At 43.3% G+C, this 14419-nt stretch overlaps 2 protein-coding genes across 3 annotated transcripts in view; both read left to right on the top strand.

The window, feature by feature from the left end:
* pias4a (protein inhibitor of activated STAT, 4a) overlaps window positions 1–4130 on the top strand; it is a 34495-nt gene extending 30365 nt beyond the window's left edge. For both annotated transcript variants that reach the window (XM_029632490.2, XM_029632491.2), the window contains exon 11: window positions 280–4130. In XM_029632490.2, the coding sequence (XP_029488350.1) occupies window positions 280–527 (248 nt within the window). In that variant the 3' untranslated portion in view covers window positions 528–4130. The remainder of the gene's footprint in view (window positions 1–279) is intronic.
* A 266-nt stretch (window positions 4131–4396) lies between these two features.
* On the top strand, window positions 4397–13370 carry map2k2a (mitogen-activated protein kinase kinase 2a). Its single transcript, XM_029632492.2, has 11 exons — window positions 4397–5065; window positions 5325–5535; window positions 8127–8273; window positions 8620–8697; window positions 9333–9384; window positions 10349–10473; window positions 10679–10898; window positions 11076–11140; window positions 11257–11318; window positions 11655–11700; window positions 12088–13370. Exons 1-11 carry the CDS (start codon window positions 4977–4979, stop codon window positions 12196–12198), a joined length of 1206 nt encoding a protein of 401 aa, XP_029488352.1. The 5' UTR covers window positions 4397–4976; the 3' UTR covers window positions 12199–13370.
* Window positions 13371–14419: the final 1049 nt, after the last annotated feature.

The raw sequence follows: 14419 nt of genomic DNA, 5'->3' as shown, positions 1-14419 counted from the left end.
TGGACTTTGCCAAAAGGCACCTAAAGGATATTTCTGTTTTTATTTTTGATATTTCAATTTCTGAACCTGTTTTTGCTTCGTCATTATGGGATATTGTGTGTAGATTGATGGGGGGGGGAACAATTTTAGAATAAGAGTGTAACCTTTAAGTGGAAAAAGTCAAGGGCTTCTGAATACTTTCATAGTGCTCTGTAATTTAGACGCTTTGCTTTGTAGGTCATTTATTTTCTATATATTTTTTTATAGCATTGGTTTATAATAGTGTTCACCCCCCCCCAGGTGTTCCTGAGGCGAACGGCCACTCCCCAGCCCACAGCAGCACCAGCCAGACAGGGAAGTCAGGAGCAGGGTCCACGGCGGGGGGAACGGGCGGAGGAGTGGTGGTAGATCTGACTCTGGACTCTGAGGAGGAGGAGGAGGGGGGAGGGGCTAGAGGAGACAGCGATGACACTGAGGACAGCCAGGACAGCCCCGCCCCCAAGAGGGGCCGATACGACTATGACAAGGACCTGGTCACTGCCTACTGACTGGCGGACTGACCCCACAAACTGAGAGAGAGGGTTGGGCTTGATTGGAGGACAGGAAATCATTAGTCCCTACTGCATCCCCTGCCCGCCCGCCTGCCCCCACTTCTCTGGCGTTTATCCACACACAGACACACTCTCATACATGCACTGTCAACCTCTGGAGTGGTTAGGCTTCATCTATACACCACTGGAAACAACAGCTCCCTAACACTTGTGGCTCACCCCTCCCAGCATTCTGTATCCTCCCTCCTTAGAGACAATTTAAGATGGTAACCTCCTCTCAAACTATTCCCCCTCCATCTCCTTGTACTTTGTATTTGACTTGAATTTAAGGCTCTCAAAGCCACAAGCATTTGGTGTTTCTCCACTTTTTGTGATCACAGGCAATGGGAGATATGGAGCATCATCGTTGTTCAGTAGTAAGAGGTCAAGATAACCTATATGAAGAATTTGTGACTCGAGCCACAGACTAGATTTTTCTGGAATATGATGAAATTGAACACCCCAACTTTCTGTTTAATTCATTCAGACAATGAAGACAAAGAAAATGGGCTCTAACAGTATTTCAAATTGTTTAAGTCAGAAAATCCCTAAAAATGATTTGTTTGATACTTCCCCCATTTAATTTTGTCCTTAGATGATGACAACCTACCTCAGTCGTACATAGCAAACTTGCTTGACCAGAGAGAGTAGCACCTGAACTATGGTTGCTATAGTATTTTGACAAGAGGGTCTACTATTTTTTTTTTTCTTCACTCGCATCACTTAAAAAAATAAAGAAACCCATTAAACATTTTATACAACTTGTATGGCCCAAATAGGGAATAGGTTATGGGAAGCAGGGTCATGTTCATTAGGGCACAATAGTAACATGTTATTTTTTTGTAATGGAAAGAGTACTTCCCTGTTTCACTCCATTTGAGTGTTTTTGTTTTGTGCTGAATATGACCCAGGAATGCTGTATCTTTGAGAAGTTCTTGTAAGTACTCCCCACTGCATTGAAATATACGATTTCAGTTGGTGTCTGAATAGCTACACAGTATGACAAGCAATTGTCATAGTGGCGGGTAAGCAGAGACCAGCGGTTATCATTTGAGGTTTTGGAACATAATCTTTTCAGATTCTGCCCAATGTTCTGTGTTGCCAGTGTTGTTCATATTGATCAAGGAAACTAATACAGCATGGATTATTTTCACCTGCCCATTTGTCAGTTTAACAGTTGGATAGTCTGAGACTAAACACTACTGCATTCAACCTTCTTCCCCCTAAATCATGAGAGCTTCAGTGTTTTCAACCAGATTTGTTTTTCTTTCAGTTTCTTAAATTTGTTGATATTTTTTTTTATTGAACAAGGCACTTGACTAAAGAATGTCACATTTTAGTATCCACACAAAACTGGTCAAACCCATGTTGAGGCAATTGTGCCAAAGCAGATTTGTGTCAATTATCTCTTGTTGCAAGGTCAGATTTGGGTGCCTTTTTTTGTTTTGAGTTTAGATTGGTGGAGGCTGGAGCCTACAGTTGTTTGGCTATTTGACCTGGTCTACACAGGAAGTCCCAGTAAGAAAATACATTATTTAAGACTATTTGTCATTATTTACTGTTTTTTTGTTGTTTTTTACAGTGTGGGGGACTTAAGGAGGGATGTATCTCGATGTGGAATGGTATCAATTTGTGAGTGTCGACATCCTTTTGACTTAAATTGTATTTGTCTAAAGTATAGTATTTATTGATAATTGATTGCGTCACAACTTTGTTTTATTTGAAAGGCAGTTTGTATTAAATTGTACATATGTGGCAATCAAGAGTGCTGTACCAGAGCCATTTATATATGGCTTTGTACTGTACACAAGTTCCCAGTAAGGGGTAGCAGAACACTTACGAAGCTGGAACTTTTTTTGTGAATGAATACGTGGCAAACTGAATGATCCAGGCTCAAGGCACTGCCATCGTTAGACATGTCCCTTTCCATCTGAGTAAACTGAGTTCTAACCAATAACACATTCTGCCTCTTCCCAGTTCAACGTTATTACACTCAAATTAGCCTTTATTATTGCATAGGCCCTAGATGAATGTCCTCTCTACAGGTAGTTTGAACGATACATCAGTAATTACTGCTTCAGATTAGCTTTTTCCACAGGCACAGTTCAAATTGTAGTAAACATTGTTCATCTTTTTGGTTACAACGGTTGCTGAGACTTACAAACTTTTAATATTTTCGTTCCTGGTCATTAGATTCCTCACCCCAGCGATAGTCCCCGTTTTAATTTGTGCTGTTTATGGCGTTAGTCTACTTTCAGGATTTTATAGAACAGTCTGTTGTAAATTCCTAGAATCTCTCAAATGGTATTGGTAATACATGCATTTGACTATAGCATAAGCATATTGACATTTTGTGATCATCCTGAATTCAGACTTGCATAGACACTCAGTACTGTATGAGTAAGCCATTTTGTGGAAGATGTAGTAGTATACCTAATCTAATAATGAGATGGTATTGACTGAGGAAACGTATGGGATCTTGTCTTCCACTTTTCTGCAGTACTCATTTCCATATATTTCTAGCTTGCGGATGTTATACCGATAGGTGAGTTCTGAAACAATTATAGGTAACCCGCATTGTTTGATGGCACTTTCTGTCAAAGAACCCCAAACCGTAGCGGTGTCCCTGAATATGACCATAGTTGTATGATTCATGCATTTTAAGCAACATCTTATTATGTCTAGCAGAATTTCATCTTCAACTAAGCCAATCTATCCAACAAATTACTCTACAGATTTGAATCGAGTTGTTTTAATTTATAAGTGTAGAACATCACTGCGCAGATAATAGTTTTCCTCAAGCTTTTTCATATTGTGAGACAGAGGTGAAGTACAGGTTGTTTCTGAGGAACTGAGCCAGATGGTGAAACCTGGGTTAGGGTCCAGACTGGGTTTTAAGCAAATGGTGGATCAGGTCTTGATGGTGGCATTCCTTATTATAACAATGCTTAAGGTAGCATGGGCAGGGCTTGCAAGCCATTATGTAAATGTTTTGTTTGTCTTTTATATCTTCGTATTAAAAGACAATACAATTAAAATATTTTATTAAGCTTCGAATTGCCTTCAGTTGTTACAAAAGTCAGACACAATAAAATCACAAATACCAGTATTGGAACTGATGCCACTTTAGGGTTAAGAGGTGGTTGGGTCGTCACTAGTTACCACAGCCACAAAGTCATGTATGGCTAATTATCGCCTATTTCTACAATTTAACTTATTAAAATCTGACTTTAACCTTATGCCTAACCTTAAGACCAAAAAGCAAATGTTTGTTTTCATGAGTTTTTACTGTATAGCCATTTGACTTTGGCTGTGGTAACTAGCGACAACCAGATGGTTGAGGTGTAGATTGGTGTGACATCCTTTACCTGTTGCTGGGGCCTCAGGGACACATTTGTCTCCTTTTCAAAAAGAACTGTAAAAATCAAAATCATATTCTAACACCTGTTATTGACTTGTGGAACTAATTAAACCTTTTTTTTATCGAATTGTTTGCTAAGTCATGTTAGCTTGAAAAGTAACAAGTTCCTTCTGGAAAAATAAAGTTATTCAAAACAGAAATCATGATCAAATTACTTTCGCCAGTTTTTTTTCCCCGTGGGTAGATTTCCCTCAAGTTTAAATACTAAAATTAAACATTAATCAAGTCATACCTCTTGAAAAGTGAAGTTTGTAAATTTAGGAGAGTAATTTACGTAGTAGTTGAGTAGCTAGACCTAGTTGTAGAAATCTGCTTGATGGTAATTTCTACAATGTGCCATTGGAGGTCGCTACCATTAAACATGGCTGTTATAAAATCCCGCGATAGTTCAATTACCATGGCATGATGGCTCAGACTCGCGATTTTTTGGAAGACTCCCCATGTTGCTGCTTCCTGTACTGAAACACCGAATTCCGTCTCCGCAGTCTGCAACCAAGCTTCACACCCCGGCTCCATACAGGGGAAGGTCTACAAGTGTACCCCTTTAACCTTCGAACGCTAACAATCTTCGGTCAGTGACCAGACAGTCCTGTCAACCACAGCCGTTGTCCTTGTGGCGAGGGCCGCTCTGATTTGAGGAACGCAGCACACGATTTCCGTAGGGGAGGTGGTGCTAGCTGGACAAGAAGCGAAAGGAACAGTAATGTGTACAAATCTAGTGTACTATTATAGCTAGTTTGTTTTTTAAATATACCTTACTCGTTAGATATCTAAAATAGTCAAATGCACTTGACCTGATGGTGACGTGCATGTGTGATTGTCCTTACAAACATCTATCTGTCATGCTCGCAAAGTAACTAGCTGGCTAAGCCACTAACAGCCAGCAACATTTACCCCTGTTGCTGTTTTAGAACAACTTTGAATTATCAGTTCCTTGTACTGATTTGCTTCGGAAAGTCGTCCAGGGCACTTTAAAATATTTCGATATGGCTCCGAAGAGAAGACCCGTTCCCCTAAATATCACGCCCATTGGAGAGGGGCAGTCCATCTCCACAACCATCGATGCTGCGTCTGAGTGAGTAACTCGGGAGGGCCGAGAGCACGTCTATTGTGTACTGTACTGATATCGGGTAAATTATGGTTCTGGGGACTAGATGAACAATTTTGTTCCAGTCGAACAATTACCTATATAACACTAGCCTAACTCACCTGATTCAAACCAATCATGGGGTCAGTGATTAGTCGTACCCATGTGCACCCAGGACCAGGATTGAAAGTATGTTTGTTTAATATTGATCTATGCCACGCTCCCTCAATGCATCTCCACTTCTCAGAGCCAATCTGGAGGCCTTACAAAAGAAGCTAGGAGAGCTAGATTTGGATGAACAGCAGAGGAAACGTCTGGAGGCTTTCCTCACCCAGAAAGCCCAAGTGGGCGAGCTGAAAGATGATGATTTCCACCCCATATGTGAGCTGGGCGCTGGCAACGGTGGAGTGGTCAACAAGGTCCGCCACAAACCCTCCAGACTGGTCATGGCCCGAAAGGTGAGTCTACCCTTGTATCAATTTTTGATATTTCTCCCTTTTATTTTTTAAATTCACCTTTATTTAACCAGGTAGGCTAGTTGAGAACAAGTTCTCATTTGCAACTGTGACCTGGCCAAGATAAAGCAAAGCAGTGTGACACAGACAACACAGAGTTACATGTGGAGTAAACAATAAACAAGCCAATAACACAAACCAGTCAATGACACAGTAGAAAAATAAAGTCTTTATACAGTGTGTGCAAAAGGCCATAGGAGCGAATAATTACAATTTAGCAGATTAACACTGGAGTGATAAATGAGCAGATGATGATGTGCAAGTAGAGATACTAGTGTGCAAATGAGCAGAAAAGTAAATCAAATAAAAACAGTATGGGGATGAGGTAGGTAGATTGGGTGGACTATGTACAGCTGCAGTGATCGGTTTGCTGCTCAGATAGTTGATGATTAAAGTTGGTGAGGGAAATAAATGTCTCCAACTTAAGCGATTTTTGCAAATCGTTCCAGTCACTAGCAGCAGAGAACTGGAAGGAAAGGCGGTCAAATGAGGTGTTGGCTTTGGGGATGATCAGTGAGATATTCCTGCTGGAACGTGTGCTACGTGTGGGTGCTATCGTGACCAGTGAACTAAGGCAGAGCTTTACCTAGCATAGACTTATAGATGACCTGTAGCCAAATATGTAGTGAGGGCCAGCCGACTAGAGCATAAAGGTCGCCGTGGTGTAAGGTGATTTGGTAACAAAATGGATGTGATAGACTGCATCCAGTTTGCTGAGTAGAGTGTTGGAAGCTATTTTGTAGATGACATCGTCGAGGATTGGTAGGATAGTCAGTTTTACTAGGGTTTGGCGGTGTGAGTGAAGGAGGCTTTGTTGCGATATAGAAAGCCGATTCTAGATTTGATTTTGGATTGGAGATGTTTAATATGAGTCTGGAAGGAGAGTTTACAGTCTAGCCAGACACCTAGGTATTTATAGTTGTCCACATATTCTAGGTCAGAACCGTCCAGGGTGGTGAGCTAGTCGTGCGGGTGGGTGCGGGCAGCGAATGGTTGAAAAGCATGCATTTGGTTTTTACTAGCATTTGGATGCCACGGAAAGAGTGTTGTATGGCATTGAAGCTCGTTTGGAGGTTAGTTAGCACAGTGTCCAAGGAAGGGCCAGAAGTATACAGAATGGTGTCGTCTGCGTGGAGGTGGATCAGGGAATTGCCCGCAGCAAGAGCGACATCATTGATATATACAGAGAAAAGAGTCGGCCCGAGAATTGAACCCTGTGGCACCCCCATAGAGACTGCCAGAGGTCCGGTCAACATGCTCTCTGATTTGACACACTGAACTCTGTCTGCAAGTAGTTGGTGAACCAGGCGAGGCAGTCGTCAGAAAAACCAAGGCTATTGAGTCTGCCGATAAGAATACGGTGATTGACACAGTCTAAAGCCTTGGCCAGGTCGATGAATACGGCTGCACAGTACTGTCTTTTATCGATGGCGGTTATGATAGCGTTTAGTATCTTGAGCGTAGCCGAGGTGCACCCGTGACCGGCTCGGAAGCCGGATTGCACAGCGGAGAAGGTACGGTGGGATTCGAAATGGTCAGTGATCTGTTTATTAACTTTGCTTTCAAAGACTTTAGATGGGCAGGGCAGGATGGATATAGGTCTGTAACAGTAGCGGATACAGGCAATGAGGCAGTGATCGCTGAGATCCTGATTGAAAACAGCGGAGGTGTATTTGGAGGGCAAGTTGGTCAGGATAATGTCTATGCGGGTGCCCATGTTTACGGATTTAGGATTGTACCTGGTGGGTTCCTTGATGATTTGTGTGAGATTGAGGGCATCTAAGCATATCCCAGTTTAGGGCACCTAACAGAACAAACTCTGAAGCTAGATGAGGGACGATCAATTCACAAATGGTGTCCAGGGCACAGCTAGGAGCGGAGGGGTTTGATAGCAGGCGGCAACAGTGAGAGACTTATTTCTGGAGAGGTTAATTTTTAAAATGATAAATTCAAACTGTTTGTGTATAGACCTGGAAAGTATGACATAACTTTGTAGGCTCTCTCTGCAGTAGATTGCAACTCCTCCCCCTTTGGCAGTTCTATCTTGAAGGAAAATGTTGTAGCTGGGTATGGAAATCTCAGAATTGTTGGTGGCCTTCCTAAGTCAGGATTCAGAAACGGCAAGGACATCAGGGTTGGCGGTGTGTGCTAAAGCAGTGAGTAAAACAAACTTAGGGAGGAGGCTTCTGATGTTGACATGCATGAAACCAAGGTTTTTTCGATCACAGAAGTCAACAAATGAGGGTGCCTGGGGACACGTGGGGCCTGGGTTTACCTCCACATCACCCGAGGAACAGAGGAGGAGTAGGATGAGGGTACGGCTAAAGGCTATCAAAACTGGTCGCCTAAACTCAGTTGTAGATCCACGCTACACTACTAGCCTTGCGTACCAGGCTTCTAGGCTGAGACATACAGCCGTTGCAGGAAACCAGATCCACACAAACAAGTCTGTTATAATTCTGGTCCTAAACTGTTATTCTAGATGAGCACTTGATTATTCTTATGTTGTTCTCATCGGATTCCCTCCCCCACAGCTCATCCACCTGGAGATTAAGCCTGCCATCAGGAACCAGATCATCAGAGAGCTGCAGGTGCTGCATGAGTGCAACTCTCCCTACATCGTGGGCTTCTACGGGGCCTTCTACAGCGACGGAGAGATCAGTATCTGCATGGAGCACATGGTGAGCTTCTGATAGAGACCGGTTTGAGTTGAGGGGGTGGATCAGTTATAGGACTAGCATTGTGCTGGAATGTCGGAAGACATTGGGGGTCAGTAGCAAAAGGCTGATGTGTGAATTAGAGTTTTGGCCGGGAGTAGGAATATTTGTTTGTGGTTTTGAGACTGCAATGGTGCTTATTACAGGACCTGTGGTGTAACACTAACAAACCAGTTGTAACTTTGTTTTAACAAGTTATAATGTTGCAATGGTTGTTATGATATATTAATCATGTCATGCACCTGGAGCAATTGTGCATTACAGAATGTGGACAATGTACAGACAATAAACCGTTGCCTGTTGGGTACAGGATGGAGGCTCTCTGGATCAGGTGCTGAAGGAAGCCAGGAGAATCCCTGAGGAGATCTTGGGCAAAGTCAGCATAGCAGTAAGTATTATTCAACTTAATTAAGATTTCAATTGTTGGTGCTTAATTGGTGGTGTTTGCATTCATTTGGTATTTTTTCATAAATACCCAAGGTAAGTTTATTAAAAAGTGTATATATATTATTATATAATATAAAATGTTCTAATTTATTTGTTACTTTTATCTCATTATTTTAGGCATTTTCTTAGCTGTATTGTTGGTTAAGGGCTTGTAAGTAAGCATTTCACTGTAAGGTTGTATTTGGTGCATGTGACAAATCAAATTTGATTTGATATTGTTCTAAACACAACTTGGCAGTTTGTCACAACTGTGATCAAGTGCACTCTGTTCCTTTCCCTTGTGGTTAAGGAGGTTTTTTTTGTTTCTCAATGGACTGCTTTTTCTCCTGTCATTGTGATAATCATGAGACACAGGAAGCTCAACATGCAAGGCCTTCTCGCTGTTCTCACCATTAACACTGTGGGCGTCAGTGCGTGTTTTGGTGTGATATCTTGTATGGATGTAACTATGGACCCAGGCAGGGTAAAATGTCTCTGAGCTGGTCTTTGTGTAGGATTTCAGGTCCAGGAAGTGTGGATGGTACGCTGTCAAGAGTATGTTGTGTTAAGTAAAATGTTTGCATATCACTCTTAAAGGTACTCCGAGGACTTGCCTATCTGCGGGAGAAGCACCAGATCATGCACAGAGGTAAGACAGCTCTCCATATGGACTATTGTTTTACATATAGATTGTACTATGTTTTTGTGCACATAAACGATATGATTTGAGACCCTGGGTGTCGTGTTTTATTTGGACATAGAGGAATAGTGTGAGGTGTATTTTGGGTGTATCTTGAGTTGAGGGGTTGTAACCTTTAACGTTTGGTGTATAATAATGTTCTGGAGCTGAGGGTGATGGTGGTGTGTTTTGAGCTGAGGGTTGGGGTTTACTGTGTTTTTAATTGAGAGCCCTGGTGTGTGGTGGTGTATGTGGAGCTGATGGGTGGGCTCTGGTGTGTCGTGGTATAGTGTTGTTCTGGAGCTGAGGTCCATGGTACAGTGTTTTGGGCTGTGGTGTGTTGTGGCAGGGCTGAGGCAGAGCTGTCCGGGAGCCCAGGCGGTAATTACAGGCTCTCGGATGTGATTACATGGCAGCCGCGCCCTGCAGCCCCCTCCCTCCGTCTCTCCCTCTCATTCTCGCCCCTGTCTCCCTCTCTCATACTCGCCCCTGTGTCTCCTCTGAAGTGGGAGGGGGTCACCACAGAGGATGTATGTCAGGTCTACAACCCCATTATTCAGTTTCAATTTTCCAGACTGTTTGTGACTAGGGGGATTGAGGAGGGTTTGGCTTGTTTGTATGGTCTCAACTGTAACTGTAGTGTTCAGCTCTAGCTACCACAGAGTAGCTTTGTGAAATGTGTCAGTGTTGAGGTGTCTGGCATGGTAGAGGGGCTTGGACAGGGACGTGGGGAAGGGGCAGCTGGTGCTGCTGGGTCTGGGACCTCGGCCTTCTCTCTCTCTGAGACCTCGGCCTTCTCTCTCTCTGAGACCTCTGCCTTCTCTCTCTCTGGGACCTCGGCCTTCTCTCTCTCTGGGACCTCGGGCCTCCCTCTCTCTGGGACCTCGCCCCCCCCCTCTGGGACCTCACCTGTCCTCCCTGCTCTGCCACGCAGACGTCAAGCCCTCCAACATCCTGGTGAACTCGCGCGGTGAGATCAAGCTGTGTGACTTCGGCGTGAGTGGCCAACTCATCGACTCCATGGCCAACTCCTTCGTGGGAACGCGCTCCTACATGTCGGTGAGTCAGCTCTCCTTCTCCCTCCCTGCCCAGGATGCCCTGCCAAGAGCTGAGGCCGTGCCCAGTAGAGGGCCGTGTGGCACGGAGGCAGGCTCTGCCAGCCCTGCCCCCTCCCCTCAGACACCTGGAGGGCGCAGTGCACAGCGACGCCCGCCCACTTGGCCAGCTCTGCCTGGGTGTGACGTACGTGTGTGTTCCTCAACAGCCGGAGAGACTGCAGGGCACACACTACTCTGTGCAGTCGGACGTGTGGAGCATGGGCCTGTCCCTGGTGGAGCTGGCCATCGGCCGCTACCCCATCCCCCCGCCTGATGCCAAGGAGCTGGAGGCCATCTTTGGCCGGCCCGTACAGGACGGAGCCGAGGGGGAACCACACACCATCTCCAACCGCCTCCCCAGACCACCAGGAGGGCGACCAGTCAGCGGTGAGAACTGACCTGAATCCTCTCCTCACACATAATACAATATAGATGATATTAGTGCTTTTCAAACAGATTTCCTTTTGCTTCTCAATAAAAAGTAACTGGAATCAAAAATAATAAAACATTTAAGTATCTTATTTATGATATCTATATACATCTCCATATTCTCCTGTTCCTCAGGACATGGGATGGACAGTCGACCAGCCATGGCGATATTTGAGCTGCTGGACTACATTGTCAATGAGGTCAGATGAGCTGCTGACTCCACATATTATTCTCCGTATTACCAATTCTTCTTGTCTGTGTGCTCTGGGGATTTTGAAATAACATTTGTCTTACACACCTTTTTACTCATTCCCAGCCTCCTCCCAGGCTGCCACTTGGTGTCTTCACCAACGATTTCAATGAGTTTGTGACAAAATGGTGAGCCCAAGCATTCATCATATAAGAATAGTGCCCATTACCTCAGCACCTTTTGTTGTTTTACCATGACTTTTCTCAGTTTTTTGGCTGTGTGGACTCAACACACGTCTTGTGAATTATTGTAGGCAATAGGCACAGCGTAGAGCAATGTGGAGCAAACGTACATTTTAAAGATAACTTTCTCATCCCTTGAGAATGATGGCTATGTCAGCAGAATGAGATTTCTTGTGCAGCTTAATCATGGCTTTCTTTTCTATTCTTCTTTGGGGGTGGGGGGGGTCTAATGATTTCTCTGGAGTCATGGAGATTATCAAATTTTTCTGTTTGTGTTAATAGTCTGATCAAGAATCCAGCAGAGCGAGCTGACCTGAAGATGCTGATGGTGAGTAGCTATTAACTGTTATCGCTGTCGACTGTTATTTGAAGTGCATCTATGTAGTTGGACAGTTCAGCTCTGATTGTTCATTGGTCCTCTGTAGCTCATGTTTCTCTAGCTCAGTTGGTAGAGCGTAGCGCTTGCAACGTCAGGATTATTCGGTTATATTCCCGGGACCATTTATGTATCCATAAATGACTAAGTCGCTTTGAATAAAAGCGTCTCCTAACTGACGTATTATACTGTATTTATTATTATTATTGATGTTTGTAAACACATTTTGTAGTTTGCAAATTGGTTATGTTCCCGACTGTACATGCCCTTTCGATATCAGCCATGGACTCATATTGATGCGTTAATGAACTAACTTGCGTTTACTGTTTTATTGTTTAGAACCACACGTTTATCAAGCGTGCTGAGGTGGAGGAGGTGGACTTTGCTGGCTGGATGTGTAAAACCATGGGCCTCAACCAACCCAGCACCCCCACCCGTGGCACTGAATGAGAAAGCCAATGCCAACTACTTCCCACATGAGGATCCCCAGTGCCTCACTGTCTCTCTCACACACACACACACACACACACACACTTTGGCACCCCTTTCGTCTTGCTCTTAAGAGGTTTCAGCTCTTAAGTATACTTATCATGAACAGGGCCCATTTACTCATTGTTATGACCACAGGTTTCCCATACCAGTGTCGTGGTAGTCACACACATGCTATTTTCTCCTATCATATTAAAGATGAGGTACAAAGCATGGAAGGACTGCCAGTTTATCATTTCATGAATTGCCATTGATATCATCTTACCACTTGTACTGGTAAATTATGTTCATGTTTTGTGCAACAGTATATTGGTGTAGGCTGTAGAGGAGCTATCTTTGACAATGAAAGTGTCCATGACAGAAATCAAGTTAAGTGCTTTGATGGTACAGGAGGACTGCAAACCAAAAAAGGTTCTCATCATGACTACTAATGTTTTGGATATCATGCCTGATCAAAGTACTTCGTTTTGTACATTCATGACCAGTACATTTTTGAGAGGAGTACTTTCAATGTTGACATTTTTATTTGATTTTAATGGCTCATTTTACAAAATTGAATGATTTACCATCTTATATTTTCCAGACACCCGAGGTCATTATTTTGTTTTTACTTGTATTTGTATCAACTGCCTGAAACTCATTTGTCAAGTTAGAATCTCTCAAACCGTGACTACAGATGCTCTGAAAGGTTCCGATTTTTGCCAGTCTACTCAATTTATTCCCCAGAGTGTGTTTCGGTTCTGCTCCACTGTTTTGCTTTGCGTGAGTAAGTGTAACCTCTACTCCAAGCGTTCTCTTTGTGAAGCCCCAGCGTGGTGACTGGCTTTGTGCAGGCGGGTGGGTGGTGGTTGTAACATGTATTAGCCTGTCGTCTATAAGAGCCCATGTACTGTATGTATTCTCTGCTTCTGTCTGATTTTATCATTCTCAACAGACTTGCATTTGTTGGTAACAAAGTGGGATGCATTGTCGCCTGTATGTGTATAAAGCTATATAAACAGTACGCAGGTACTATTTAGCAGTCTTAAGAAAAAACATGTTTTTGACTCGTATAGGGGGAAGTGGAAGAGATGTCATTTTATTTTAAAATGTGTTGGATACGGTTGTAATGTAAAAATAAAACTTTGAATGTATATGGCAATTTGTTTTTATGTGGGAGGGTTTTGTGGTTAGTTATTGGGAGAACTGAATGGCGTTGCCCTCGTGCAGGACCGTTCCTTTAGATGAGACGTGCATCAAGCACTCCGAGGACCCTACCTGAGGCTTACTGAGGAAAGACTGGAGCGAACAAGTGCCAGAGGATGTTCTTTACTCAGGTTAAAACATGCTACACATCCTCTTAAGGCAGCTCTATGCGGCATGTCTACATATTTCCCAAGTCGATCTACGTACTATTACAAAAGCTTTCACACAGATAACTGCTTTGGATACGTCTACTAAAACCAACCTCTTCTAGGATATTTATCTCCGCATTGTTCTTCAGTATAGTTTGAAGTTTCTCTCGCCTTGGGCCTGAATTAAATCAAAACCATGGCTCAGCCACAAATGACAAAAGCAGAGTAGTTGGTGGGTCTGTGGTGGAGGGAGAACTAGTTTATATTGGACTGAGACGATTGTAATAAACATGGCTGACCATCTGGAAAGCTACCAGAAGGGAAAATTAACCAGTTTTTACGGTTTGTTAGTTTTCATACAAATCTGAAATAATTTTGTATTGTAGCTGTGTCTTTTTAAGCAAAGTAGAATTGTATTTATTTGTTTATTGAAACCATTTTTTTTAGCCGTGAAAATCGTTTCTATTAAGTGTGGAACATGTATAGCATAGATCCTGATCAACTGAAATGATCGTGCAGTTAAAATGTTTTTTTATAGTATACGTTTTTCTCTGATTGTGAACTACCTCTGGTACCTACTGAAGTGCTGACACTGCCCTCTAGGCTGGGTGTGTGTTACTGCCTCTCCCCATGCTGTCAGAACATGCCTAGCCTAGTTCTCCCCACAGTGCCAAGCCATGCCACACAGTGGGGTGCATCAGCTTCCAGTCAGACCGAAGAGACACCTTTCATGGCTAGCGGTTTCATCACATTACACAAGGTAAGCCGTTTCACTTCATATATGATAAATGCATTCCTACTCTGTGTGTAGGCCTGTTAAAGATCGTTTAGAGTATGTAAGATCTCCA

This window comes from Oncorhynchus nerka, linkage group LG24 (genome assembly GCF_034236695.1).
Source record: "Oncorhynchus nerka isolate Pitt River linkage group LG24, Oner_Uvic_2.0, whole genome shotgun sequence".
NCBI lineage: Eukaryota > Metazoa > Chordata > Actinopteri > Salmoniformes > Salmonidae > Oncorhynchus > Oncorhynchus nerka.
Note: the sequence above shows the minus strand (reverse complement) of the source record. Positions and strands in the feature narration are given on the sequence as shown.

Excerpts from the sequence above, each read along its gene's own strand:
- map2k2a (XM_029632492.2), top strand. The coding sequence starts at position 4,977 with ATGGCTCCGAAGAGAAGACCCGTTCCCCTAAATATCACGCCCATTGGA. Across the intron at positions 9,385-10,348 it reads GCACCAGATCATGCACAGAG|ACGTCAAGCCCTCCAACATC; the intron begins GTAAGACAGCTC and ends TCTGCCACGCAG. Across the intron at positions 11,701-12,087 it reads CTGACCTGAAGATGCTGATG|AACCACACGTTTATCAAGCG; the intron begins GTGAGTAGCTAT and ends TTTATTGTTTAG.